Genomic DNA, 27,589 nt, shown 5'->3' on the forward strand with positions numbered 1-27,589 from the left:
AGCTTCAGGTTTTTTTATACTCCCATCTGCATTTATTTTTGGTTTATACAGCCATTTGCATCTTATGGGGGTTTTAACTTCAGGCAATTCAACCAAATCCCAAGTATGGTTTCTATTTATTGATTCTATTTCCTCATACATTGCAGGTTCTACAATGTTTAAAAACTTTGACATTAATGCATAGTCTTTCAATTTAGAAGATAATCGAGTATTCCTACTTGATCTCCTTGGTAGGGGACTTACCTCAAATCTGTCTATTTCAGCCTTTTCTGGGTTTGCATTATTGATTACATATCATGTTACTTCTTCTTCTTGTTTCTTCTCCCGCTCTTCATCTTCCTTATTATTTTCTCCCATTAGCAATGGAATGTCCCAATCACTGTTAGAGTCATCATTTCCTTCTTCAACCTATTCTAGTTCTAACATTCTAAATTCCCCAGGATTCCCAAGATTGAAAGGACCAACATGTTCGCCCTCCATAAGTCGCATAAGGCCTTCAACTTGATCAGAAATGAACTGGAAGCTCCGTGTCTGTTTCCCATTTCCAAAGACTGTCAGAAGCTCCTTGCGCAAAGCCTGAGCAACAAAATTATTTACAACCCGACCATCATCACGGCACATTCGTGGGTTAAAAATTCGAGCACTCCGAACCTCAACATTTTCTCCCATAGTTAGAGTTTCGGCTGTTCTCTTACCCTCATCATCAACCTCCAACAATAAGGGTTTCACAACATCGTGTTCAAACCTCGGATTGCCAAAATGATGCAAAACATTCTCCTTCCTTCCTGTGAAGAAATTGTCGACAACAATAACATTGTCGCCTCTTGTCATGAGCCTGTCAGCTCCACCCGTCACGACAACTCGCAGGGACTTTCTCTTCAAACCTAGGAGCACTTTAGCCCCCGAATTCACCATCGAACCCGAATGATACTGAGCACATCGAGAAACAGGCGTCTCATAAACAACCCGATGAGGTTTGTTGGGCACAAACCTTCCATTTTCATTAACATTAGAAACCAAAAAACCATGCTGAAGGATAAAGAAAGTCGATGCGATGACGATTCCTATCAAAATTAACAGCAACCGTTGCTCCCTGAGCAAATAATCTACTGGCCTGATAATAGACCACGTCTTTTCTGGTTTAAGAGAGTACTCATCACTGTTATTCATATTGCACTGATAAATTTCTGATTCTCTGATGAATCAGTCTTCAATGAGCCACCACCGGGCAAGTCCGATTTGCTGCCACCAAACAGATCAGGAACTCCAATGCGCCACCACCGGGCAAGTTCGATCTATTACCACCGAACAGATCAGGAACTCCAATGCGCCGCCACCGAGCAAGTTCGATCTGCTGCCACCGAACAGATCAGGAACTCCAATACGCCACCACCGGGCAAGTCCGATCTGCTGCCACCGAACAAATCAGGAACTCCAATACGCCACCACCGGGCAAGTCCAATCTGCTGCCACCGAGTAGATCAGGAACTTCAATGTGCCACCACCGGGCTACTCCGATTTGCTGCCACCGAACAGATCCGGAAATTCAAAGTGCCACCACCGAGCAACTCCGATCTGCAAAAAATTGCAGATTTTCCAAAGAGAAAGAGGTTGGCGCTCTGCGACAACGAAATACCCGCGCCAGAAACAAAATCGACGCGTCTTACGAAATTGGCACGCTTAATCCTTGATTTTCCGCGCCAATAGGACTTTCTGGCGTGCTGGCGCGCTTATCCCCCTCAAAACCGTGCCAAGTGGCGCGTCTGTTCCTTAAAAATCCGCGCCAACTCTTCCTTCCGCTCAAAAAAAGGTGCGACTGTTCGCGAAGATTCCATGCCAACACTTTCTTGCGCTCAGAGATGATCAATCATCTGAGACCTATGCTCCAGGTGTTACTGCAGTCCACCTGATCCTACGAATGCTTCTGTACACTCCACTGCCACTACAGTTCTGTAATCAATGACGTATCCTAAAAAAAATTAAGACTATCCCTACTATGTGCTCTGATACCAAGATAAAAATCAGATTTGAATTGAAAAAGAAGGGGTTACAGCTCACAGATGAGTACTGCACCTGGAGACTATATTCAAACAAAGAGAAATCTCTCCGTACACTCTATTATACATCAAATGAGTGATTGCATCATTAAGTACTTTATTAGATATCAGGAAGTTGCAACCAAACTCCTACACTCTAGGAACAAATCCTAAACTAAGGAGATATGTTACAACTTGGGTAACCATTTCTCCATTAATACAAAATAATATTAATTATTTTCAACTACCCCTTCATACACTGATTAAAGTAAATAATGCATAGGTTTCTGACATCTAAAGAGCCGTCAATTGTTAAACTGTAAACCAGAAATATTTCTTAAAAATGGTGGAAAGAGGAGAATCAAAACGGCTTCAGAGACTGGTTAAAGTGGTTTTGTGTATTGGTTTCTTGTCAAAATCTTAAATCGCCATGCTTCAATGAAAAAAACAGGGTTTATAAGTGTGGGTGCAGAGTGAAGTGATTATTGCAAGTTTTACAAATTTGAAAATAAGTAATGATGTGCAGACCAGACGGGAAGGGATTGGTGGAAACATAGACAATGACGGGACATGTGAGACACCCGAGAAGGAGAAAAACGATCACCACATTTTTCAAAATAGAGCATGCCTAAAATTTGTAGATATCGTGATAAAATGATTTTAGATAATTTAATAATGAATAATTTCAGTGTCTGTTATGAAATTATCTTAAATGATTAGGCCATGTGGTGCATAGGCACTCTATTCAACCATTCGGTTTAGTGTGATATAAACTCCAAAGCAGTCATGGCCTGTGCAATGGACTTGCCCTTCCAGTCTCCTACGCTATTATATCAAAATTTGGGTAACTCTAGCAGTTCCACCTTAAGCAATCAAACCAATACACTCTTCTCGCTTCAGAATACAAGTGCCAAACTTCTGCATCACACTGCTTCTCCCATTGCCGTCTCTGGCAAACGTCAACCCTATTCCAGGAACATCAATCCCAACGCTTTCGCATTTGTTTTGCAGGCTTGTACCAACATAGAGCAACTGCAACAGCTTCATGCCCGCATGATCACAACGGGACTTGATCACAGCACCTTTTTGCTCACAAAACTGGTTGCAACGTACTCTCAGTTGGGTGAAATGGATTGCGCACGCCTTCTATTTGATGAAACATGCGAGCGCGATGTTTCATTGTGGAATGCGATGATCAGAGGGTATGCAAATAATGATTTCCCGGAGCAAGCGCTTGAATTGTATAAACAAATGGAATTGGTAGATATGAAACCGAACAGGTTTACCTTTCCCTCTCTACTCAAGGCATGCACGAGCCTATTGAATTTGCAAGTGGGTATTGAGGTTCACGGCGATATAGTTCGAACAGGGTTTATATCGGATATTTTTGTGGCGGATTCACTTATAGCCATGTATGCCAAATGTGCACGAGTGGAGGATGCACGCCAAGTGTTTGACAAAATGCTTGAACGAGATTTGGTATCCTGGAATTCTATGATTGCTGGGTATTCACAGAATGGACTTGCAGGTGAAGCTCTGATGCTTTTCAGAGAAATGCAGCTGCAAGGAGTAAAGAAAGACGCCGTTACAATGGTGACTGTTCTCTCGGCTTGCACGCAATTGGCAGCCCTGCAACATGGCAAGGAGATTCATGCTTTTGTGATCAAGAGGCGATTGGAGTCAGATGTTTTGTCCAATACCCTTATTGATATGTATGCCAAATGCGGAAGGTTCGAGACTGCACAGGTCTTGTTTGACAACATTCGTGACAGAGATGTGATCTCTTGGAATGCTTTGATTACAGGGTATGCCCAGGAGGGCCATGCCAACAAAGCTTTGAAGTGTTTTGGTGAAATGCAGCGGCAAGGTATGAAACCTAGTGTTGTTACTGTAGTAAGCGTTCTACCCGTGTGTGCCTGTTTACCAGCTCTGCGACAAGGTAAGGAGATCCATGGTTATGTAATTAGAAATGGCTTAGAGCTCAATGTTGTTGTTGGGAATGCCCTCATTGACATGTATGCCAAATGCAGGACTTTAGAGATAGCATGCAAAATGTTTGAGAGGATACCTGAAAGAAGCGTGGCCTCATGGAATGCGATGATTGCTGGTTGTATGCTTAATGAACATGCCAATGTAGCCACAAAGCTATTTGCTCAAATGCTAGTGCAAGGCATAAAACCTGATTCAGTTACTATTGGGAGTGTTCTTCCAGCTTTCCCACGGTCTTCTGATCTGCGACAAGGTAAGCAGATTCACGGTTATATTCTTAGAAATGGCTTTGATAAGGATGTTGTTGTGGGTACGGGCCTGATTGACATGTATGCCAAGTGTGGGAGAATAGAGATTGCAAGGTATATTTTTGATAAATTGTGTCAAAGAAATGTGGTTACATGGAGTGCAATGATTACTGGTTATGTGCAAAATGGACATGCTTATGAAGCCTTGACTCTCTTCATGGACATGGAAATGCAAGGCATTGAAACTGATCCGATTGCTGTCTTGAGTGTTCTCCAGTCATGTGCCCATTTATCAGCTCTGGGAGAAGGTAAGCAGACCCATGGTTACATAATTAGAAATTATTTTGAATCGAATATTGCTGTGTGTAATTCCCTTATAGATATGTATGCCAAATGTGGGAGCATAAACACAGCACGCCTGTTGTTTGAGAAAATGTCTAAAAGAAATGTAGTCTCATGGAATGCAATAATTGCCGGATGTGGAATGCATGGGCATGGTGAGGATGCACTCGCACTTTTTGACAACATGCTAGAGCAATGTATAGAACCTAACCATGTCACCTTCATATCTGTTTTGTCAGCGTGTAGTCATTCAGGCCTAGTGGAAGAGGGGTGGCGTTATTTTAATAGTATGAATCCATATTACCACATAACACCAAGAGAAGAACACTATGCGTGCATGGTTGATATGCTTGGGCGTTCTGGTCTTCTTCATGAGGCATATGAGTTGATCAAAAATATGCCATTAGAACCCACTGCCAATGTGTGGGCGGCGTTGCTTGGTGGTTGCAGAATTCATAGCAACATTGCACTGGGTGAATGTGTGGCAGAGCACATTATAGAATTAGAACCTCGAAATGCTTCATGTTATGTTCTTTTGACAAACATCTATGCTGAGGCAAACAGGTGGGCAGATGTTGCGAGGCTGAGAACACTGATGAAAGAGAGGGGATTGAAAAAGACACCAGGATGTAGTTGGATTGACATAGAGAAGAAAGTACATAAATTCTTTGCAGGAGACATGTATCTTTAATTTGAGAAAAAATATGCATTGTTGGAAACCTTGAATAGAGAGAAGAGAGAAGAAAGTCATGTGCCTGGCACAAACTGTGTTCCATTATCTGGAGGAGGCAAGGGACGACATCTTACCGTCAGATTGAGAAGTTAGTCATTGCATTCGACATCTCAACACAAGCCATAAGACTACTGCCCAGATTGTGAAGAATCTTTGTGTATGTGGTGACTGCCATGGCAGCAATATGTATATAGTAATGATTCCAAGAGAGAATTTATTGCCAAAGGACATGTCAATTCTATTCTTTCAAGGACAGATTATGCACTTGTGGTGGTTATTGGCCATAAGAAGCTTATCTATGAAACTTGCCTTGAGTTCACAATCGGATGGATTTTAGTTCTGGTAACACAAGAGGTGTTGTGAGTTGCAGATCAAAGTATGATTCATTGAATGGGATTCCGAGTCATAAAAGACCTACGCATTTCATGTCGTAACGTCCATGTATGCCATGTGGTGGGACCGTATCGTTGAAAACAATTTGAAGCGTCTCTCTAATATTATAGGGATGTTGCTTTAATTTGACTACCTCTGGGTGGGAGATTCTGCTTCACATATTTACTTTGCAAGCCTACACCGAATAGGTGAAAGAACGCTTTGAGAAACAACCAAAAACCTATTAGTGGGACCGTATTTTGGAGAATGATTTGAAGTATTATCTCTCTAATATTGCATGGATGTTGTTTCAGCTTAATTACCTTCTTCATGGGAGATTCTGACCTTCAGATATTTACTTGGCAAACATACACTGAATAGGTGAAAGAGTGCTTTGACAGACACTAAAACTTTAACCTGGTTGAGATAGATTGCCCGAGGGCCCAAGTTAGTTGAGTTAGGGTTGTATTTCCATCGTTCAGATTCCTACATGCTAGAAATGGATTTCTCTGTCCATGTGGCTATATTGTTATAAGGTGGCAACATATACAATTCAGGGACCCTAGAAGGCTCGCTCTTTTCTTGTGCTGAAAAAAATCTTTTTATATTTTCTATTATCAAAGGCAAAAAAAATTGAACATTACATAAAATATGAAAGGTCAAAATTACTCGCCATTCCTTGAACATTGATCCTATCATCGTCAAATATGCCCCCACCCCTTGACAATATTACCAACAGAACAAAATGTCTTTTGTTTTTGCAAACCATACAAACATTTCTCATCATTTTCAAGCTAAAACTTGGTTGAGAGAGATTGCCCGAGGGCCCAAGTCAATTGAGTTAGGGTTGTATTTCCATTCTACACGCTAGAAATGGATTTCTATTTCAATTCTAAGTTATCGGAAACGGCTCCCTGAACACAGGAAACGACTGCCTGAACACAGGAAACGCCGTTTTACGTTTTTGATACGTATGCAGTACGGAAAAGGCAAAAAAACGGCTTAAAAACGTTTTGGGTGCCGTTTTATGATTTGGAAACAGGCTGTTTTTTCCCTAGCCGTTTTCCAGAAAAAAACCTCCTGTTTAAAAAAAAAATACGTTTCAGGGAAATCGTGATACGTTTTGTAAAAATTTCGAAATGTTTTGTTAGCTGATCCCTTGCCCGCCGGGAACAGATTTTAAGAATTTAGGTTTTTAAATTTTCAGTTTTAACTTTTAGTTTTAAGTTTTTAACGGCTTTCAACTTTCAGCATTCACTTTCATTCTACCCTAAACGACAACTTCGCTGAGTTCTGAGTAACGAGCTGCTGAGTTGCTGCCGCCGTGAGTTTGCTGAGGTTCACTGCCGCCACTGGGTTGAGGTTCACTGCCGCCGCTGAGCCTGTTTTGAGTCTTGACTCTTGACTGTATGTAACCGTTAAAACTTAACGCCCAATGCACGTTTGTCATTTGCTGATTGATGTAAAGTTTAGACTTACAGGCAGCCCTCGAATGTTAACTTTTAAGTTGTTGCCAATTTCTGTTTCTGTACAAGCGTATTTATTCATTATTTCAGTACCTAATCTCCAATGTATCTGCCCTTCAATACTAAAACTGGAAGACCGAACTTCAAAAAACTCGGGTTTGAATAGTTTAAGCCACAGATCGAGGTATCAATGTGACTGTTCTCTTTACTAATAAAATTCAGGTCTGAGTTCCCCTTTGAGGATAATTGTCCACAGGTGACTGTCTTAGCTTTTATGCCATCACAGGTTTGAGGCACTGCAAATCTCCACAAGACTGTTCATATACCGAGTTGTATTGGTGACAAGTTTTATTACTGATATAACAGCTAGCAGTCTGAGTTATTATGCCACCACAAGGTAGCTATCCATACACACAGTCTGTCCTCCACTTCACAGGTCCGAGCTTGAATAATAACCCAATTAGAAAAATAGCCCAAACACAGAATTTCCTGTTGTCCAAGCTTGAGGAAGGATAACCACAAAAGTATGCCCAAAAATATCCTTAACTGTCCTCCTCGGCTTTCTGTCTTGCTTCTCTGCCTTGTCTCTGAAATCTCCACTGAAAATGGATGCTAGAATGAGGAGTCAAAACTGTAAATATATAGTGCTTTCGCTTATGAACCAGTAAATGAACTTCCTTGGAGACTGACCAAGACCATCAACTGAGATAAGAAGTTGCTTCAACCACATTATAATTTACAACACCTTGGGACATTTTTTTAAAGGTACTTAGTATGTTCGGAGATGAACATTGAACATACATGGACAACTGCAGAACATTACAAATTTACAAACTGTCTTTTTTTAATTTTGTGACATCCCTTGCTGGAGTTGAAACTTGAGGGCAGTAAAAAGCCCCTGCATCCCTGTATTTCACAATTGCCATGGAAAAGTTTGGAAGCATTATCACCAAACTTCATTTTGTTTCTATACAATCTGATCTTCTTCACATTTAGCTTGTTGTACTGTGCATCTGCCTGTACTCTGGAGTCTGCACTCTTTTCTCCTAGCCTATGGCCCTACCTTTTAAATTTTTGAACAACCATATGAATTATGAGTAATGATAGTAGACTGCCAGTCATAGTTCATTTTGTACTTTCATAGTATGTAGTAATTAGTATGCATTATTTTGGACCTTGGTAATGATGGTGTTTGTGTAACTTGTCATGTTGAAAGTTTGAAACTTGATATTAGATAACTTGATGTTTGAAATATGAAACAAAAACTTGATGATATGTTGAAACTTGAAACTTGAATCATGAATGTTATAATAATCGTTAATGATGATGGCAATGTTGAATGTTTATGCCATATGGCATATGTTGAAAGTTGAAAGTTGAAACTTGAATTGATGATGATGAATCATGAATCATGATAGATCATAGATGATAATTTAGATTCTGAAATATGAATGGTAATATGAATTTTTTATTTTTAATATATATATATATATATATATTATGTGCCGTTTCCTGCCGTATCGTATCCAAATTTTTTGAAAATTTGCTATATCCGTTTCAAACCTCGTACCCGTATCCATTTTCTGGTAACTTAGTTTCAATTCTATTTCAATGTGGCTATATTGTTATAAAGTGGCAACACACATTAGATTCAAAGCCCCCTAAAAGGCTATGATTCTTTTTTTTGTGCTGAAAAAATCTTTTTTATATTTTCCATCCCCAAACGCAAAATAAATCAACATTACATAAAAATTATGAAGAGTCAAAATTACTTGCCATTCCTTGAGCATTGATCATATCGTCGCCAAAAATACCCCACAACTCGACAATATTACCCATAGAACAAAATGTCTTTTGTTGTTTCAAAAAAATACAAACATTTCTCATAGTTTTCAAAAACTTTTGCTAGATATCTAATTGTTCAAATATTCCCAATAGTTCAATATTCCTTTGCATTTTTTAATAGGTATATGGACAAAGATGATATTAGATGATATTGGGATGTGTATATTGTTTTTAATAAAAATATAATGCATTTGCTTTCTTATATTAGGCTAAGAATATGCATTTGACATTTGTAAACAAGAAAATCAGTTCATAAATAATGTGTGTGAGTTTTACGCATATAGAAAAGTGTACACATTGTTAATAACTAGTGTTTATAGAGGAAACCATGGTCTAAGACTAACAATCATAGACTTGTATTCTCATAATCACTTCTGAAATTTGAACTATTAATTGGGTTGTGAACTTATTGCAAAATTGCAAAATCCCAATATAGGGAACACTTCACAAATGGGATAGGGGCATGATTTTCACAATTTGTGTGCCCAGGTTAAGGACATAATCCTTAATAAGGTTTTATAAATCTAATGGGTCATGTATCGGGTGCATACCATGATGTAGGTCTTATAGAAGAAATCATTTTCATATGAGTGCGATACAGGGGTAATATCAACATTTGGCACAAGATGGGTGGGTTTCATGTCCCAATCTATAGATCAAGTATGAAAACTATGCATATCCATGGAGTTGCCTTTAATCTTGATGCGCCCTACACAAGGTGTCAAATCACCATATAGCCTTTGTAAAGATAATCCTTGAGCTATTGTTACATTGTAAAAATACTTTCTAAGGGACATGCATGAGTCAAAAACCACTACAAACACCATTTACATATGTAATCTTTGGTGCATGTGTGGGAGATGATCATAGTTTTGACATTTTTAAAGTATGGATATATGCATTGCCTAGAGCATGGATGAAGGCCAAAAATTAATTAATTTATTCGTAACATTTACATCGAGGGTTTAATAGAGAGTCATCTTCATGGCCCTTAATCATCACAAGGGACTTATAAAAAGAATATTTTAGTTGCAAGTGAGATATAGGAAGTATCTTGATAATTGGTGTTGAATTTGTGCATTGACTCTTGGCAATTTATTAACCTAGTAGATTGCAGATCTATTGAATAAATGCATAACTAAATGCTTAACTTAATTAGCAAAAGCAAAATTGCACAACCAATCTCAATAGAAGTGACAAACAAATTCTATCCAATCAACATTTTTTTATTAAATATAAACTTACTAATACAACATGCCCTAGATATGATCTAGCAAATTAGGGACCTAGATTTGTCCTCTATCTCCTTGGCTTATTTGAATTTGCAATGTTGCACTCTTATACCTTCCCCAAAGTCCAGCAAAGTTGAGTATCACACTCCTCACTTGAGAAAATCCTTCTCAATGGCCAATGTTATTGTATGGTGTGTCTTTCTCCTCTCCTTAGCCTTTATTTTATAACTTTACATTGAATTAAATCCCTAACTCTAATCTCTAAAGTGATTGACAACCAAGACTAAATCTCACCTTGCTTGAGATCAACAATTGAAATTGAAACATAATCATTAAAGTATATATTTTATTTTTCCTATTTTTTAACCAAATAACGAACATTATTAATTATGTGATCTAAATTAAACTTAGGGTAAGTTACATTAGAAACTTGTTCACACTTAAGCAAGTGTCCTAACGAGATCTTGGGCAAATTTTGCATGCATAGACACTCAGGCCTGTATAGAAGTTCCTACTCAAGCTACAAACATCAACACTCTATCTTAGCAAAGGGGGGTACTTTCAACCCTTGGAATTAGCTTTGATCCTAGAACTACATTTGCTGCCATGATTGTGCCCTGTAAATTGGAAGTCTTCCTTGCCACATGGTTCAAAAGTATGCTCGAAGTCCTACTACTTGTTCCTAGAAGCCTTGTGCTCCTAAACATCTTGTTGATTTTTGTAGCTTGGACAGGGACTTTTAGCCTTGTGTCTTAACTAGGACCTTGTTTTGCCTCTTTAGGAGCTTGCATGCAACATGCAATGTATGCACATCGATTGACATGCATGTGAGTTGCATGCGACACAGATAGTATGCAAGTGAGTTGCATGTGACATGCATGTAAAGCAAGTGAAATTTATGGTTGATACTTGAGTTAAAGTAAAGCTAAAGATAAGAAGGTTAACTAAAGTCCAACAACTTATCCTCAATTAACTTGACAAGCCAATTTTGGTCTTCAATCTTATTAGCTTAGGAAAGTTATAAATTGAGCCTAAGTGTTGAGACTAACACACAACAACAACACTAGCCTCGAGAGAAGGAAGAGTGTAATACTCCAATGTGTTGCATCTAAAGAACACGCAAGGAGCAGCGAGGGAGACAAATCCAGGGTTGTCGAGGAAGATTGGAAAACGGATTTAGGGCTTGATCCACTGGATAACTCTTATTGTTGTATATGTAATTCCTTACTTGGGCCATTATCTCAAGATGGGAGCCCAAGTAGGTTCCAAGTTTTATTAATAATAGATTAATTTGTTGGGCATAAATCTATGTCCTATTGTCATTCAAATTGAGTAATTTTGCTTCCATTAAATATTTTCGTCAAGAATCTAGGTGTGTATTTGTTCAATGATTAATTGTGTGGAATTAAATATTAGTTGTTGGGTTTGTGGAAAAACTAACATGGTATCACTGTAGTAAAGAGGATCATGTCACGAGCAAAGTGCCACGTTAGACATGATCAAGCCACTGCAAGAGAGTGCAAGTCGTTGGATAGAGGATTTGTCGAAGTAATCATGCTCTAGTAGTTGATGGAAGAGTTGGTAGTAATTAACAATACGTATAAAGCACAATACCAATAGTGAGTAGGATTGGCAGAGGTAAACCCTTAGAGGGACAAAGGGGGATTGTACCAATGGGGGGATTGGCAACAGAGTGCGTGGGTGTCTTGAAGGGCCGAGACAAGACCCACAATTGTGCTAGCAGAACTTAGCACAAGATTGATGTTAGTGACAGAGATTTAGCAAGACTCAACATTCTAATTTAGAAAATAAACAAGATGCCTCTTCTAGATCTATCAAGACTAACATTGATGGATGTCTGAGAACAAGATCCTAAGAGCATGGTTGGAAGGAATAAGTCTTCAGATTAGATTCTAAAATAGGTAGCAGAGAAGTCCTCCAGTGCAAAGGGAGTAGCTACAGTGGTGGGTGACATGGTGGGATTGGAGACAAATCCAAGTTGAGGAGGTTCTTCCAAAAATACCTCCTTCACTAAGAGGGAGTGCTGATTTTTTTATTTTTGTAGCTTGGACAAGTACTTCTAGAAAGACCTTGTTTTGCTTCTTTAAGAGTTTGCATGCGACATACAAGGGATGCATGTTGATTGCATACAACATGCATGTGAATTGCATGCAACATGCGAAGTTTGCATGTTGATTATACGCAACATGCAAAGCATGCGTGTTTGCATGCGGCATGCAGAGTTTGCATGCAACACATGAAGTGTGCAAGTGAGTTGCATGCATGCAGATGAATTACATGTAACATGCATGAAACATACATATAAAACAAACAAAATTTATGACTAGTACTTGAGTTGAAGTAAAGAAAGTTACAGATAAGAAAGTTAGCTAAGGTTGAGTAATATATCTTCAGTGAACTTGAAATAATTTTGACAGTCAATCTTAGCTTAGTTGAAGCTAAGACAACCACACTAGCCTAAGAGGTGTGTGATACCCCAATGTATCAATTCCGAGCGAAAATGAGGAAAGCAACACGAGGTATCATTGTCCACGCCTCAAAATATGTCAATCTACTTGTGAAATGGATAATTGCCCTCATACAAATGCCAATGGAGAATCGATCAACTCTTGGGTTCTTTGGTTTTTATGATCTCCATGGACAGTGCCTGCAATTGGCAGTGCTCTGTTTAAACATATTTTTTAAGAGTTTCAAATTTTGGTAAGCATCTGAAATATTTGTAGTAATTCTCTACCCACAGAGTAAATCCGCCTTTTACTAATACAAACATCTCTATTTCATTAAAAGAAAAATGCAAAACGAAAACATGAAAAAATTTACGCTGTGAATTTAGAAAATGTTTATGTATTCACTATTAATGAAAGTCGATATAAAAGAAAATATGTACTCTCCCAGGACTATACATCAACGCTGGCCAATATATGTGAAACAATGGAATAAATAATCTACGACATAATTTAGAATAAGCTTATATACATTAACACTGCCCAATATATGTGAAACAATGGAATAAATAATCTACAATATAGTTTAGAATAAGCTTATATACGTTGGAAATACAACGATAGTGCAAAAACTAACATAAATACAACGATAGTGCAAAAACTAACATAAATGTAATCCTAAACATATCTAGTTTCACGAACAATCCATGAATCTCCCGTGTATTAATGCGTATAACGAGTTTATCAAATGCCCATATTTGAACACAAACTACTTGCTTTTGCTTCCAAAACTTAATATATAAATTTTTAAATGCATTAAGCAATCAATTCAAGAGGTGTATTGTGACACCTATCGTCGAGGACATATCATCAATCTGTAGAATTTCTCGACGTAAAATTCCATTAGGAGCTCCGGAAAGAGGTAAACTAATTTAAACAAAACATGATTCAAGCGGAATCTCTGGCTTGTTGTCTGGCTCATCAAGGAGGCTCCATCAAAGATAAAATTTCATTGGCCTACAAATTATCCCCGTAAACAAAAATAATTTTGTCCAAAAACAAAAAATTGGGACCCTGATGAAGTAAGACCTGAATATAGCAAAATAAAACATTTTAAAGTTATATTGTTTACACACGACTAGAGATTCGAAGGTTCTAATACTGTAATTGTGGATATCTAGGATTACGATTCTCATTTACTGTTTATACATGTGATTCGTACCCAATTCACAAGCTATGCTCTGCTTCATGTTATTGCCACTGACCTCATTTCCAATTCTTTAGTTCATGCACTCACATGTTATTGCTGGTTAGTTTTATTATTACTCCCCGCCTTTCTATTTTCCTCAAACGGATGATATAGCAATGGTTTCTTCAAATGACATGCAATGCACACTCAAAAGTACTACAATTAAGTTGCATTGAAACGAATACGGGAATGGATATAGATATGGGGTAAACGAATACCAATTTTTATAAAAAACTTTAAGAAACAATACAGCAGGAAACGATATATATATATATATATAACAAAATAAGAATTTTATTTTACTATTCATCTTTTTAGAATTTAGATATGATATTTAAAAATATATAATTAATTATCATCTATCATCATCAATTCACATCATTATTAATAATTATTATAACATTTATGATTCAACATATCATCAAGTTTTTTGCGTCAAATTCCAATCTATCAACATGATAAGTTACAAACATCATCACCAAAATTAACAATACACACTATATCATTATTAATAATTATTATAACATTTATGATTCAACATATCATCAAGGTTTTGCGTCAAATTCCAATCTATCAACATGATAAGTTACAAACATCATCACCAAAATTAACAATGCACACTATATTGTATAAAGTATAAAATGAACTATGATCGGCAGTGTACTATTATTATTCATAATTCATATAGTTGTTCAAAAATTTAAAAGTTAAAACACCATTATAAATTACATTTACATATCGTCAAATATGTCTTCATTCCTGTCGCTAAGTAAATTAATTGCTAACTTGAATGCTAGTGAAAAGACCATATTGTCTAATTTCATCAAGAATAATCTGAGTCCCTTGACTCACAAACTGTGTGCCCACAACCCCTTTTGTCCTTGATAACTTTCATTGCAAATGGATGTTAGTTGCAAGTAGATTTCATGATCACTAGTGTCAAATTCAATCAGAGCCTGAAAAATATTGAGTCATGTTTTGAAGATCAAGCAAACATGTCATTACTATCAAAATAAAAGTGAACTCCAACAGCTGTAATTTGCAAATATGTTTATGTATATTTGGAACTTAGACATTAAGACCAAGTAATCATCACTGGTTTTAACAATGATTGTTCTTTTGAAGGCTTGTAAGTTTGTAACTTGTTTTGAAACACTTATTTGTCAATTTTATTTTGCAGTTTCATTTACATCATCATTCATGGCAACTTCAAGTTCAGTTATTCGTGAAACAGAGGAAGTAGAACATGAAATTTAAATTTGATCCAAAGTCACCAATTTTGAAATATGTCCAAATCCAAAGAGGGGATCTTGGCATGGGTTTGCACTGAGTGTAAAAATGAATGTAAGGGATCATACACATGGGTTAAAGCATATTTACTTGTCTCTGTTACGGCTTCTTTGATGATTCAATGCCACTGCTAACTTTTGATATATACAACGATCAAGTTCAATGTACAAAACTTCAAATGCGTATAACTTCAGGCAGAGGCCATGGGGAATAGCTTTCGCATTGCTTCTGTGGGCATACGTGCACATGCAGCAAACACAAAACAATGTCAAATTTACAGACAAACACGCCTAACATCACAGAGCCAAAACCATACACAGGGCAAATCACCGTCTTATTACACCATAGCATATATATTGAAAGGGTTCTCTCACACACACCATGCCTAGCATCACTGAGCCAAAACCATACATAAGGAAAATCACTCAAAACCATAATACGGTGGAAGGAATTTCTCAATTTTTGAATCTCTGTCACCGTCTTTCTCCTTACATTACAGAACAACTTTTATTGCTTTTTACATTCTTCATGTGCCGAGAGGTAGTCACTATCTCTGTCTCCTGTAAAATATGCTCTGCTTCATCTTCTGCGTATTTCACATTCCTTTTCAGCGATATTTTCGCTACCCTCAAAACTGCACAGAGAGTTACATATGTTACACGGATATCATTATTTTCAGAATCCGACATTCTTGTCTTTATACAACCACTTAATTCTATTGCCTGACACATTCTTCCTGTACCAAATGGCTGTCGGTTTTTCTCTTCATCGTCAGCAAAATCTGCTCTGGTTCACCTTCTCCGACTCACACTCCTTTTCTGCACTTGACTTCAAAACTTCCCAAATTGTCCTACCCCCCCCAACATGTAGCAACCATCTGTCACTTACCTGTGCAACCTAACAACCTCAAAGTTTCAGAACTCGACTCGGATTCACTTTGCAAATTCTCCACATCCAGAAATGCTGCTGCATCATCACAACCGAATCTTTTCAAAAACCCACTCCGTTGTCTTCCTATATATCCAATCTCCTCTTGTTGCTGAATATCTCTTGAGCATCAACTAGAAACAGTCGACAACCCATTTTATGAAGTACTGCATATGTAGCAGTTTACATCCAAACACAGTTTTAGACAATATAATATACATATTGTAGGCTCTTTCATGTCCACAAACCCAGCAGCGAACATACTCAATCCCTAATGTTCAGATTTAAAATTTCATGACTGACACAAACACGTTGTTGATAGTTAATACATACACATATGAATAGCTTTCAAAGATTTTGATGGGCATCATAAGCAGTATCAATAAACCTGATTAGCCCGAAGGCAAAGCTCTGCGGTTATGTATTGCAATGTACCAATATAGAATAATCTATTCAAGCGGTGTTTCTAATTGTAACCTTCTTGTTTATGACGAGCAGTTCCATGCTTATTAGAATTAGACACCCACATTAGCACAGCCACAACAGCCACCGATGAGCATTGAGGCCTAACACCAGTATCTAGAGAGTATGTTAATTTACTGCAGACATTTGGATAACGACACTGGCAACTGTTAATTTACGGCAGACATTTGAAAGATGACACTGACAATTGTAGGATAAAAATATATTCCAGTGGCCCTGCAAAAATTACCAACCTTAATACAATGACATTGCATTTAGCAAACATGATTCAAGAAGCTAAAAACAACAATGTCCAGATGGTTTAAACTATTTTAACCAAACATCAATTAAATTGTAAATCATTATAATTTGATCTGTTTTAAAGATGAAAACAATGTCTACATTGTAATATGCATTAAATAATCCGGTACAAAGACATTGCATTTAGCAAACATGATTCAAGAAGCTAAAAACAACAATGTCCAGATGGTTTAAACTATTTTAACCAACCATCAATTAAATTGTAAATCATTATAATTTAATCTGTTTTAAAGATGAAAACAATGTCTACATTGTAATATGCATTAAATAATCCGGTACAAAGCTAAAAACAACAATGTCTAGTTGGTTTAAACTATTTTAACCAACCATCAATTAAAATTATAAATCATTATAATTTAATCTGTTTTAAAGATGAGAACAATGTCTACATTCTAATATGCATTAAATAATCCGGTGCAAACTGTCCGATCAATCATTCATATATATGCAATCGAATGGATGAAAGGGAGAAATAATAAAATATTGCATTTAGCAAACATGATTCAAGAAGCTAAAAACAACAATGTCTAGATGGTTTAAACCAATTTAACCAACCATCAATTAAAATTACAAATCATTATAATTTAATCTGTTTTAAAGATGAGAACAATGTCTACATTGTAATATGCATTAAACAATGCGGTGCAAACTGTCCGATCAATCATTCATATATATGCCATCGAATGGATGAAAGGGAGAAGATAACAGAAACAGTATTGACAAATCACTACTAAAAGATGGCTTGCGAATAGCACCAGGTACATGAGATATGTGGGAACAACAGAATGACACTAGCAGAGTATGATCCAAGTTCATTTGCAGAGTATGATCCAAGTTCATTTGTTTTGATAAGCGGCTATTTATATACGTTGCGGTGTGGTTGCCTTGGTCCAGTTATCTTCTATCACTATGACTGAAAGATAACGAGGGAAGACTAAAGTTGTATTAGTTGGTATTGCAATGACATTGCATTTAGCAAACATGAATTAAGAAGCTAAGAACAAAAATGTCTAGATTGTTTAAATGGTTCTAAACAACTATCAATTAAAATTATAAATCATTATAATCTAATCTGTTTTAAACACGTGAACAATATTTACATTGTAACCTGCATTAAACCATCCGGTGCAAACTGTCCAATCAATCATTCATAAAAGTGTCATCGAATGGATGAGAGGGAGAAAATAACATTGACAGTATTGACAAATCACTACTAAAAGATGGCTTGCAAATATTACCAACTATTTGAGATATGTGGGAATAACCTAATGAAACTCTAGCAGAATATATATCAATTACTTAAATGTGTAATTTCAAATGTGATATTAAGTGGAAATTGCAATTTATATATTGAAATAAAGATAATAATTCTTTTTGAGAAGAAAACCAAAGTATAAAAACACATTCCTGAAATAAAGATAATAATTTTTTTTGAGAAGAAAACCAAAGTATAAAAACACATTCCTCACATATAGATATTATTGAATAAATAAAACATATGGATACTACTAAATAAATAAAGAATTTAATATGGAAGTGGTGAATAAATAAAATATATAGATACTACTAAATAAATAAATAACTTAGTAGGAAAGTGGTGAATAAATAAAACATATGGATATCACTAAATAAATAAAAAACTTAGTATGGAAGTGGTGTGTTGAGTGTGATGAAACAATTATGTTATATGGGTATTGATACTGTGGAGAAATAGAAATTTATCAGAATGGAAAAAACACAAAGAAATCAGCAAACTTTCAAGATAGCAAAATGTATTTTTTCAAGTGTTTATATCTTTGAGATGACTTGTACTTAATGGTATTTCAACAATTTTTTTTTAATTTAAATGCATATATCCTTCTTAAAATGACTTGTACTCAATGGAATTTTTGTAAATGGATGTAGTATTTCAATTAAGGCATACATTACTAATTAGTGTTTATATATCATTAAGAGATAAAATCCACAAATTAACTCATGGTAAAAAAAAATTAAAGTTATACTTCTGAAATAATGAGACTTCAAGACCTCTAAACTTTAGATTTGAAATGTTTTAATAATGTTTTACTATGATAAGAATTTTAATAAAAATTATAACAAAGAAACTAAAAAAACCATTCTTAAAAATTATAACAAAGAAACTAAAAAACCTGTACTTTTTTCAAAATGATATGATTTTACGACATCAAAACTTTAAATTTGAAATTTTTACTAACATGGTATTTTTTTTTCCTTGTCCAATATCACAGAAGAACTCATGACACACCCATTTCTAAGGTTCAACGAACCCGATTAAACAAACGAACCAGACTACAGTTATTGAATACCAGGTTCTTATGAGAAGAACCCGACTCCTATAGGTTCATATGGAAAATACCAGCCCCAGCACCCTGGTCATGGCAACGAAAATCCATGACGGATTCGCGAACCTATTCTTCATAGAATTTTTGAAATTATAAAATGTCAGGCATATGAACCAATTAAAGTTGCTCGAACAGTGTCATGACGTTTTTATGTGTTTGATGTGATCTGCGATGATGCAGCAATTTTTCATAGAAGCTAATTTTGATTTTGTATAGATTATGGATAATTGGTTAAAGGACAATTTTGTTTTCATTAATGAAGTTATTTTTTATTATTAAAATTTATTGTGTATTAAGATGGTTATAAAATATTGAAAATTTTATATACAAACTTTTAAATTTATATTTATTTATTTATTACTGGATTTAAACTTTATTACTAGATTTAAATTTATTATGCATAAGATAGTTATAAAATATTGAAAATTCTACATACAATATTTTAGATTTATATTTATTTATTACGCATTTGGTTTAGGTTTATATTTATTACGCATTAAGATGATTTGAAAAATTAGAAAATTGTCTGTTTATCTATATGACAATAACATAGATTACCGATACTAAATTTATTTTCTGCTTATTCCCATAAAATTTATGTATATTGAAAGATTTGAAAAAGATAGAAAGGGAAGAAGTGCCCAATAAAAATCTTCCACAGAGAATACACCACTCCTCTCTCCCCATACCTCAAGCTCAGTTTGATGAAGCTTCATGGTGTGGGTAACCAGTTGAATGCCATCAAATAAACTAATCCACAATCCTTCCTTCTACGTCTTTTTTAATTTACGATTGAACCGAAACGCAATCCTTATTTTTACATCTTTTAGAATTTAAAATTGAAAAGAAACGCATTCCTTCTTTTTATGTCGTTTTGCATTTAAGAATCAACAGAAATAGGCAAACAAATGGACTTAGGGTTAACCTAAAATGAGCAATAAAAGGAGGAAATAGTTTTATCGGACTGCATACCTGATAAAATTAGTGTTGTAACTTTTAAATACCTGGCCGAATCGTTTAGTGTGTCGTCTGGGAGACTTTTGAATACGTAGGCGCTTCGTCAAAATTGGATTAACCGTCGTCCATATCAAACAATCAATCAAAGATTCCGACACAAAACGCGCGACACAGGCCTCCGGCAAAAATTAGCTCGGATGGTTGGGAAGGTTCACCCTCCCCAAAAGAACAAAATAAAAGCATTTCATTACTCTGGTGGCCCGCCTGCAAGCGCACCCGCAAAGGCAATGCCATATCAAACCCCAATGAAGCTTTAATGGCTATTGGGTTTATATACATCAATCACCCTTCACTTCCAAATATAAATTTCTTTAAGAATGTAAATACAAGATAGATTTCAATCCCCATGATTTTAGATCTCGTGGGACGCAATTTTCCCTCAATTCATCCCTCCATAGCCCTAGATCTCTAAAAATAAATGTCGAAAACTGACAACGGCCTCTAATCATCTCCACAGGTTCGAAACGGAAATTAAAAATGAAACCGTCCATTAAATAAAAGACTTCAAAAGATGGAAATGGCTTCTAACAGACCTTTATTTTCAGAGCATTCTCAGATAAATCATGGTCATCTAGGGAAACCCTTTATAGAGAAACGTATCCGGCCAATGTAGTCCGATCTCTCGTTCGAAAACCCCGATTCTAGAGAACATAGCATTCCTGAACATTGGAAATGACGAAAACATGAGGAAGTCGAAAAATTAGCCACCAAGCTCAGTCTAGCATTCTAAACAGACAAGCTAACTCAGTAACTGAAGACGCCCAGAATCGAACCCTAGCAACTACTACCAAAACGCTGAATGAACAAGGATTTGAGACGCCCGACCCTGCAATTTAAAGAGAATTCTGAAGAAACTGACGGCTCACATTAATGGTTCTGATCGGATGGTCTACATTATCTCGCAACTTTAGGCAGAGTGTGAGTCTACTTGACAGACACGTCAGCTTGAATTCCCTTCAGCGCGCTTCTCGACAAAAATCTCGATTTTGGAGATTCTGTGACACGTCAGCTCACTTTTATGGATATCGTTGACAAAATATTCATATCTGGTTCTCGACAAATATCTGGATTTTGGAGAATCCGTGACATGTGGTTGAGCTCGGCCGATCAACATTTACAAGTCTATCGAATTATAAATACCACGATTAGTATGTTTTCATTATTACATATAATATAATATGAGTTTAGATTTATTTTAATTTGGATTTATCAAGCACCGAGAGGATCTAATGTTTCAAGATACATATCTCTTTTTTAAATGAAAAATTGAAAGGTTTACACATCGAGAGATTTGATTCCTCTAAGTGTTTGATAGATCTGGGTTAATATGGATCTACGCTGGTTATATAATATCTATATTTGTATCTTTGTGTCTCTTTCTTATTTGCTCTCTCTATCTCACCCTCAAACATACACACACTCTCTCTCCCTTCCTATTGTGTTTCTTTCTTCCCTTCCTCTATCTCTCTCTCCCCCTTCTGTGTTTCTCTCTCTCCTCCCGCTCTCCTCTCTCCCTCAGTCTCTCTCCATCACTCCCTCTATCACTATCTACCTCCTTCTCCCCTTCTATCTCTCCTCTCCATTATTGTGCCTCCCTCTCTCTGTATCTTTCTTTTCTCTACCTATCTCTCTCCTCCTCTCCTCTCCTCCTTACTCTCTCTCCATCTCTCCCTTGTCACTCCCTTTGTGTCTCCACTTCTCTCTCCCCCAACTCTATCTCTCTCTTCCTTCCTCTCTCTCTTGCCCTCCAATTTTGTCACTATCTCCCTCTATATCTCCTCCTCCCCCTCTCTTCCCTTCACTTTTCTTGTTGTCATCAATTGGATCCTTAGTTGAGATGGATATATGTTGCTTCTTATTAATACTATTTGCATTATATAAATTTCACATTTTTAAATATAAAAATATTCTCATTTTTAATTTTAATAAAACTTTAATTTAATTTCTATGAAAATATTTTTAGTTGTGAGGACAAAGGGTTTAGATATATTTCAAAACTAATTATAACATTTTTTCATTTAACTTCAATTACAAAAATGTTATAAAATAAAATTGAAATAAATTATTTTTATTGTGAAATAAGTGATTGATCTAGGTCCGGGTATGACAAAGGATCTTTCCAAGATCTTTTACTTTGGTGATGTGTTAAATTGCATTTTTAAAAGAACATAAACGAATACATATGCATGATGTAAAGAAGAGGAATATGTCAATCATCAACACATGAAAACATAAGTCGTTGATAACGGATTTCATCCAAGAGGGACTATGTCTCCAGGCCCTGGTGTTAGGACCTGCAGTCCGTGCGACGGGAAGGGCGACTCCACCGTGCGAAGGACGTGCGAAATATGAAACGAAACGAGCCAAGAACTGAGTTTAGAAGGTGTTGGGCGAGTTGAGGGGGTGGTCCCACGAGTTGGGTGGGCCGACCCTCCTCTTGGGCAAGACAACACATGTTGAACGAGTCAGCTTGGGTGTTTGGTGTGGGTTGGCTGGGTGACATAACCCGCCACCCGCCTGTATATATTGGAGGGCGTTTGGAGGCAAATGATCAGGTGCTCATGTCCTAAGTGTCGTAAAATGCTCAAAATTTAAAGTGCTTAGAACTGGTTCAAAGTTGAATGACTGGAAAGTGCTCGTCTTCCCGATTCTGGCGCCGCAAATGGTTCGAAAAAACGGTCGCCGTATGAGGAAGTTATGGCAAAAAGAAGAATTTGTCCATAACATTAGAAATTTTAATTTTTGAAAAAAAATTAAAAAATGAATATTCCGCCTGCACGAAATCCGAGGCAACCACCCAAACATTAAATGTAACTGCAATTAAGTTGGCGGAATTTTGGGAGGAGCGCCAAATTTGGCAGACCCGCCATAATTGGCGGAGCTATCTGGAGTTAACTAAAGTTAGCTGGAGTTTTTCTAGAGGCAAACTGGAGAAACTTTAAATGGCCATAACTTTGGCTAGGAAAGTCGGTTTTGAACGATTTTTTTTTTTTTTGGTATTTTCTACCTTCTGAAGCCATTAGTGCAGGTCTTACAGCCATCTGAGGTCATTTGCAGAGGTTTTGGAGCCGTGAAAGTTTTAGGAGCCACTAGGGCCCAGTTTTGTGAAGACTGGATAGGGTTGCAGGTATCCATTGGAGGTGATCCAATAGTCAATCCTGAAGGATTCAAGTGTTCTAAATCCATTTTTACCATCTATTTCTCCTATAGATGCTTCTATTCAGCTGTATTTTCAATTTGAGCATTTAATAAAAACAAGGACAAGCCCGGTTGGGAGCTTTGGACCCAGCAGACGTAGCCCTGGACGGGGTGAACTGCTTTATCAACTTCTTTTGCATTTGTGGTTGATTTATTTTGCAGAACAAATTTGTTTTAATGTGTTAAACAGTAAAAGGAAATAACTCTGCTATGTTTAAATGGATCATGAACACTTGAAAATTTCATGTGTTTTCTTTCTGCACGACATGGAAATCTTTTAAACATGTTTAATTCTGAATTGAATACCTTGCAAACAAATTTCAAGTAGTTTTAAATTCAGATCAAGTTAGTATCAGAGCCCAGGGTTTTGTGCAAAGATCTTCTAACTGTCTTGCAAAGTATTGATGCTTACCAGGTTGAAACTTAAAAGAGGGGAAGGACAGTTGACTAGAGAATGAGAGAATCCTCAGTCAATGAAGGCCAGAGAGCCATCACCTCCACCTTCAATTTCACCCTCAAGAGTCTCAACAGAAGCTTCAAGGATGTCTGAACATGAAGGAGAAATTCCTACAGAGATAGATCCAAGAGAAGAAGAAAGAGTCTTCAGAGAGGCTTTCTTGGACCTCACTAAAATGGTGAGGATATTGTACCAAGAAATAAATGAGAAATTGGCTGGAGAAGGGTCCAAACATCCACATGAAGGAGATGACTCTTCAGGAGGTAAGAAGGATGATGATCATTCCAAGAAAGGACATAGAGGAAATGGTGATCCACCACCCCCATCTTCACCTTCTTCCTCTTAATCCTCGTCTTCTTCTGTTCATAAGCATAGATCCTCTAGAAAAAGTCCTTTTTTGAAGCTTGATGTAAAATTCGAATTACCTATGTTTAATGGTGAAGTGAATGCAGAAAAGCTTGACAACTGGATTAGGCAGTTGGAAGTTTACTTGAGGATCCAAAATATGCATGATGATGCCACAAAGATTCAATTGGCTTCTTTGAGAATGGATGGAGCAGCATTGGTCTGGTGGGAGGCCAAGACTAAAGAGGAGATCAAGAAATTTGGTAAGGTTACCTTAACATGGCCTGAATTTCTGTTAGCCATTAAAAAACAGTTTTATCCTCTTGCTCACATGCAGAAGGCCATTATGAATTGGCAAAATTTCAGACAACTTAAGGGTCAGAGTGTCCAAGACTACACCCAAGAATTCAGGAGAAGAGCTCTCTTGTTAGGGGTAGATTTACAGACCCAAGAAACCTTGCTGAAATACATTGGTGGCTTGCATAACTACCTTAGACACACCATATTGATGTTTAACCCTACTAGCTTGGACGAGGTTTGTGTCCAAGCTACCCATTTAGAGGCAAGGGGAAAAAACACATTTGAAGAGGGTAGAAACAAGCCCCCTAAGGGGAAAAACAAAGAGAAAACCTCCAAGGGAAAGGGCAAAAAGAATGCATCTATCAAATAGGAGAGTGAGAAAGTGATCTGTAAACACTGTTCTAAACCAGGTCATGAGGAGAAAAACTGTTGGAAATTATATCATGAAAAAAGACCTCAATTTAACAAATCCAAAGGGAAACATAAAACTGCTGATACTACATCTAAACCACAAGATTTAGGGGAATATTCAGGTGATGAAACCAAAATTACAGCCATGGGTTTGAAAAACTTGAAGGAAAAAGAAATTGAAACTCAAGCCAGCACTAGTACCTCAAACTGCCATGTACAAGCTCCTAATGAGGAAGAAAGAATTGAACTGTTTCATGTGAGGGTGATTTCAAAACATACTAAAATTGACACACTTTTTGATAGTGGGTCACAAGCAAACCTTATATCAGAGGACTTGGTCAAGCAGCTTAAACTTGAGACCATTCCACATTCGAAGCCATATCCACTTGGATGGATTTGCAAGGATGCAAATTTACAAGTTTCAAGAAAGTGCACATTGCGCTTTGCAATTACTGCACATTTTATTAACACAGTTGAACTTGATGTGGTACCTTTTGATATAGCAGGAATTGTTTTGGGAAGTCCTTACTTGTTTGACAGGAAAGCTATCTTTCATTGCCATGAAAACAAATATCATCTTTTCAAAGATGGCAAGGAGTTCATTGTTAGAGCTCATCGCAAGAAGACAAATATAGCGATGGTGAATGCAGGACAGGTAAAAAGGCTAGTCAATTCAAGTAAGAATTTTGTTCTTCTTATGATTAAGCCCAAGGTTGATGTGAATCATGACTCATTTGACAATTGTGATCCAGAACTTAAATCAGATTTGTATGATGTAGTTGATGCATATCATGAGATGTTTCAGGAGCCAACAGGTTTGCCTCCTAAGAGGGAGATTCAACATGAAATCCATTTGCATCCAGATTGTCCTCTTCCAAACATAGGCATGTACCGCATGTCTATTATGGAGAATGCTGAAATAAAGAAGCAAATCAAGGACTTGTTGGACAAGGGTTTCATAAGGCCAAGTACTTCGCCATGTGGGTCACCGATTGTATTGATTCCAAAGAAAGATGGCACTTGGCGTATGTGTGTTGATTTCAGGGCCTTGAATAAGATAACGGTAAAGAATCGTTACCCACTCCCAAGGATAGATGATTTGCTAGATCAGTTGAAAGATGCTCGATATTTCACTAAGCTAGACTTGCGCAGTGGATATCATCAAGTAAGAAATGAAGAAAGTGACATTTGGAAGACAACCTTTAAAACCAAACAAGGACTCTTTGAGTGGCTTGTGATGCCGTTTGGTTTGTGCAATGCACCTGCAACTTTTATGCGGGTAATGGATGATGTCTTGTGTCCTTTTCTTGATGATTTCGTTATTTTCTACTTAGATGACATCTTAATTTTCAGCAAGTCTAGAGAAGATCATGTCATGCATGTTAGGAAAGTACTTGATGTTTTGAGAAAGAATAAGTTATTTCTTAAAATGTCAAAGTGTGAATTTGGAAAGACTTCTTTGGTTTATTTGGGACACATAGTAGGAGGAGGTGCTTTGAGAATTGATCCTGCTAAAATTGAGGTTATTGTGAAGTGGCCTACTCCCAAATCCATAACAGAGGTAAGAAGTTTTTTGGGTGCAGCTCAATATTGGAGGAAGTTTATCTCTAACTTCTTTTCTATAGCAGCTCTTATGCATGCAGTGACAAGTGTGAAGCATGCTTTCCAATGGGGAGGCAAGCAGCAAAAAGCTTTCGAATCTTTGAAAGAGAAGATTAGTTCAGCTCTAGTCCTTGCATTACCGGATTTGAGACAGCCATTCGAGATACAAACTGATGCTAGTGATTATGCTATGGGTGCAGTTCTTCTACATCATGGTAAGCCTATTGCTTTTCATTCTGAAACTTTTAATGGTGCTGTTGTAAATTATCCTACATATGATAAGGAGTTGTATGCGTTGGTACAAAGCGTCAAAAAAAGGAAACACTACTTGATGGGCAAAGAAATTGTTATACATACCGACCATCAGCCTTTACAGTACTTACAATCACAAAGCAAGTTACAACAGTCACGACACTTCAGATGGATGGGATTCTTGCAACAGTTCCATTTGGTAATAAGGTATAAGAAAGGTACTTTGAATAAGGTTGTTGATATGCTTTCAAGGCCTATTATTGGTGTTGTTACTTTACTTAAGAATGATTCCATTGTACATGATAGTTACATAGAACAATATGCATCTGATGATGAATTTAAAGATGTGTATGCTAACTTGAGTAAAGGAAATCATGTAGAGAAAAATGACTATCACATGCATAACAATTTGCTGTTTCATTTGGGCAAGTTGTGTATACCACAGGGGGAGAGGATAAATGTCATAAGAGAAGCTCATTCTTCTCTTATTGCTGGCCATTTTGGTGTGAGCAAAACAGTTGCACATCTACAGAGGTATTGCTATTGGCCTCGCATGGTAGATTCTGTTTCAAGGTTCATAAGAGGTTGTTCATTATGTGCTACAAGCAAGCCTAGCAACAGGAAGCTTGGTTTGTATACTCCTTTGCCGGTACCTTCTAAACCGTGG

At 36.8% G+C, this 27,589-nt stretch overlaps 1 protein-coding gene and 1 pseudogene across 1 annotated transcript; one reads left to right on the forward strand and one right to left on the reverse strand.

Annotated features, from left to right (window-relative positions):
* Positions 1 to 408: 408 nt before the first annotated feature.
* Positions 409 to 1,170, reverse strand: LOC149189088 (UDP-glucuronic acid decarboxylase 4 pseudogene; annotated as a pseudogene).
* A 1,633-nt stretch (positions 1,171 to 2,803) lies between these two features.
* Positions 2,804 to 6,538, forward strand: LOC149189089 (pentatricopeptide repeat-containing protein At1g11290, chloroplastic-like). The gene is made up of 2 exons (XM_089413149.1): positions 2,804 to 4,581; positions 4,855 to 6,538. Exons 1-2 carry the CDS (start codon positions 2,823 to 2,825, stop codon positions 5,304 to 5,306), a joined length of 2,211 nt encoding a protein of 736 aa, XP_089269275.1. The 5' UTR covers positions 2,804 to 2,822; the 3' UTR covers positions 5,307 to 6,538.
* Positions 6,539 to 27,589: the final 21,051 nt, after the last annotated feature.

Source organism: Pinus tabuliformis, chromosome 3_1, assembly GCF_031772625.1.
Source record: "Pinus tabuliformis cultivar Carrire ecotype Pingquan chromosome 3_1, CPIR1, whole genome shotgun sequence".
Taxonomy (NCBI): domain Eukaryota; kingdom Viridiplantae; phylum Streptophyta; class Pinopsida; order Pinales; family Pinaceae; genus Pinus; species Pinus tabuliformis.

Coding starts and splice junctions, on each gene's coding strand:
- LOC149189089 (XM_089413149.1), top strand. CDS start 2,823: ATGGCCTGTGCAATGGACTTGCCCTTCCAGTCTCCTACGCTATTATAT. Junction 4,582..4,854: donor TTTATCAGCTCTGGGAGAAG/GTAAGCAGACCC, acceptor CTGTTTTGTCAG/CGTGTAGTCATTCAGGCCTA.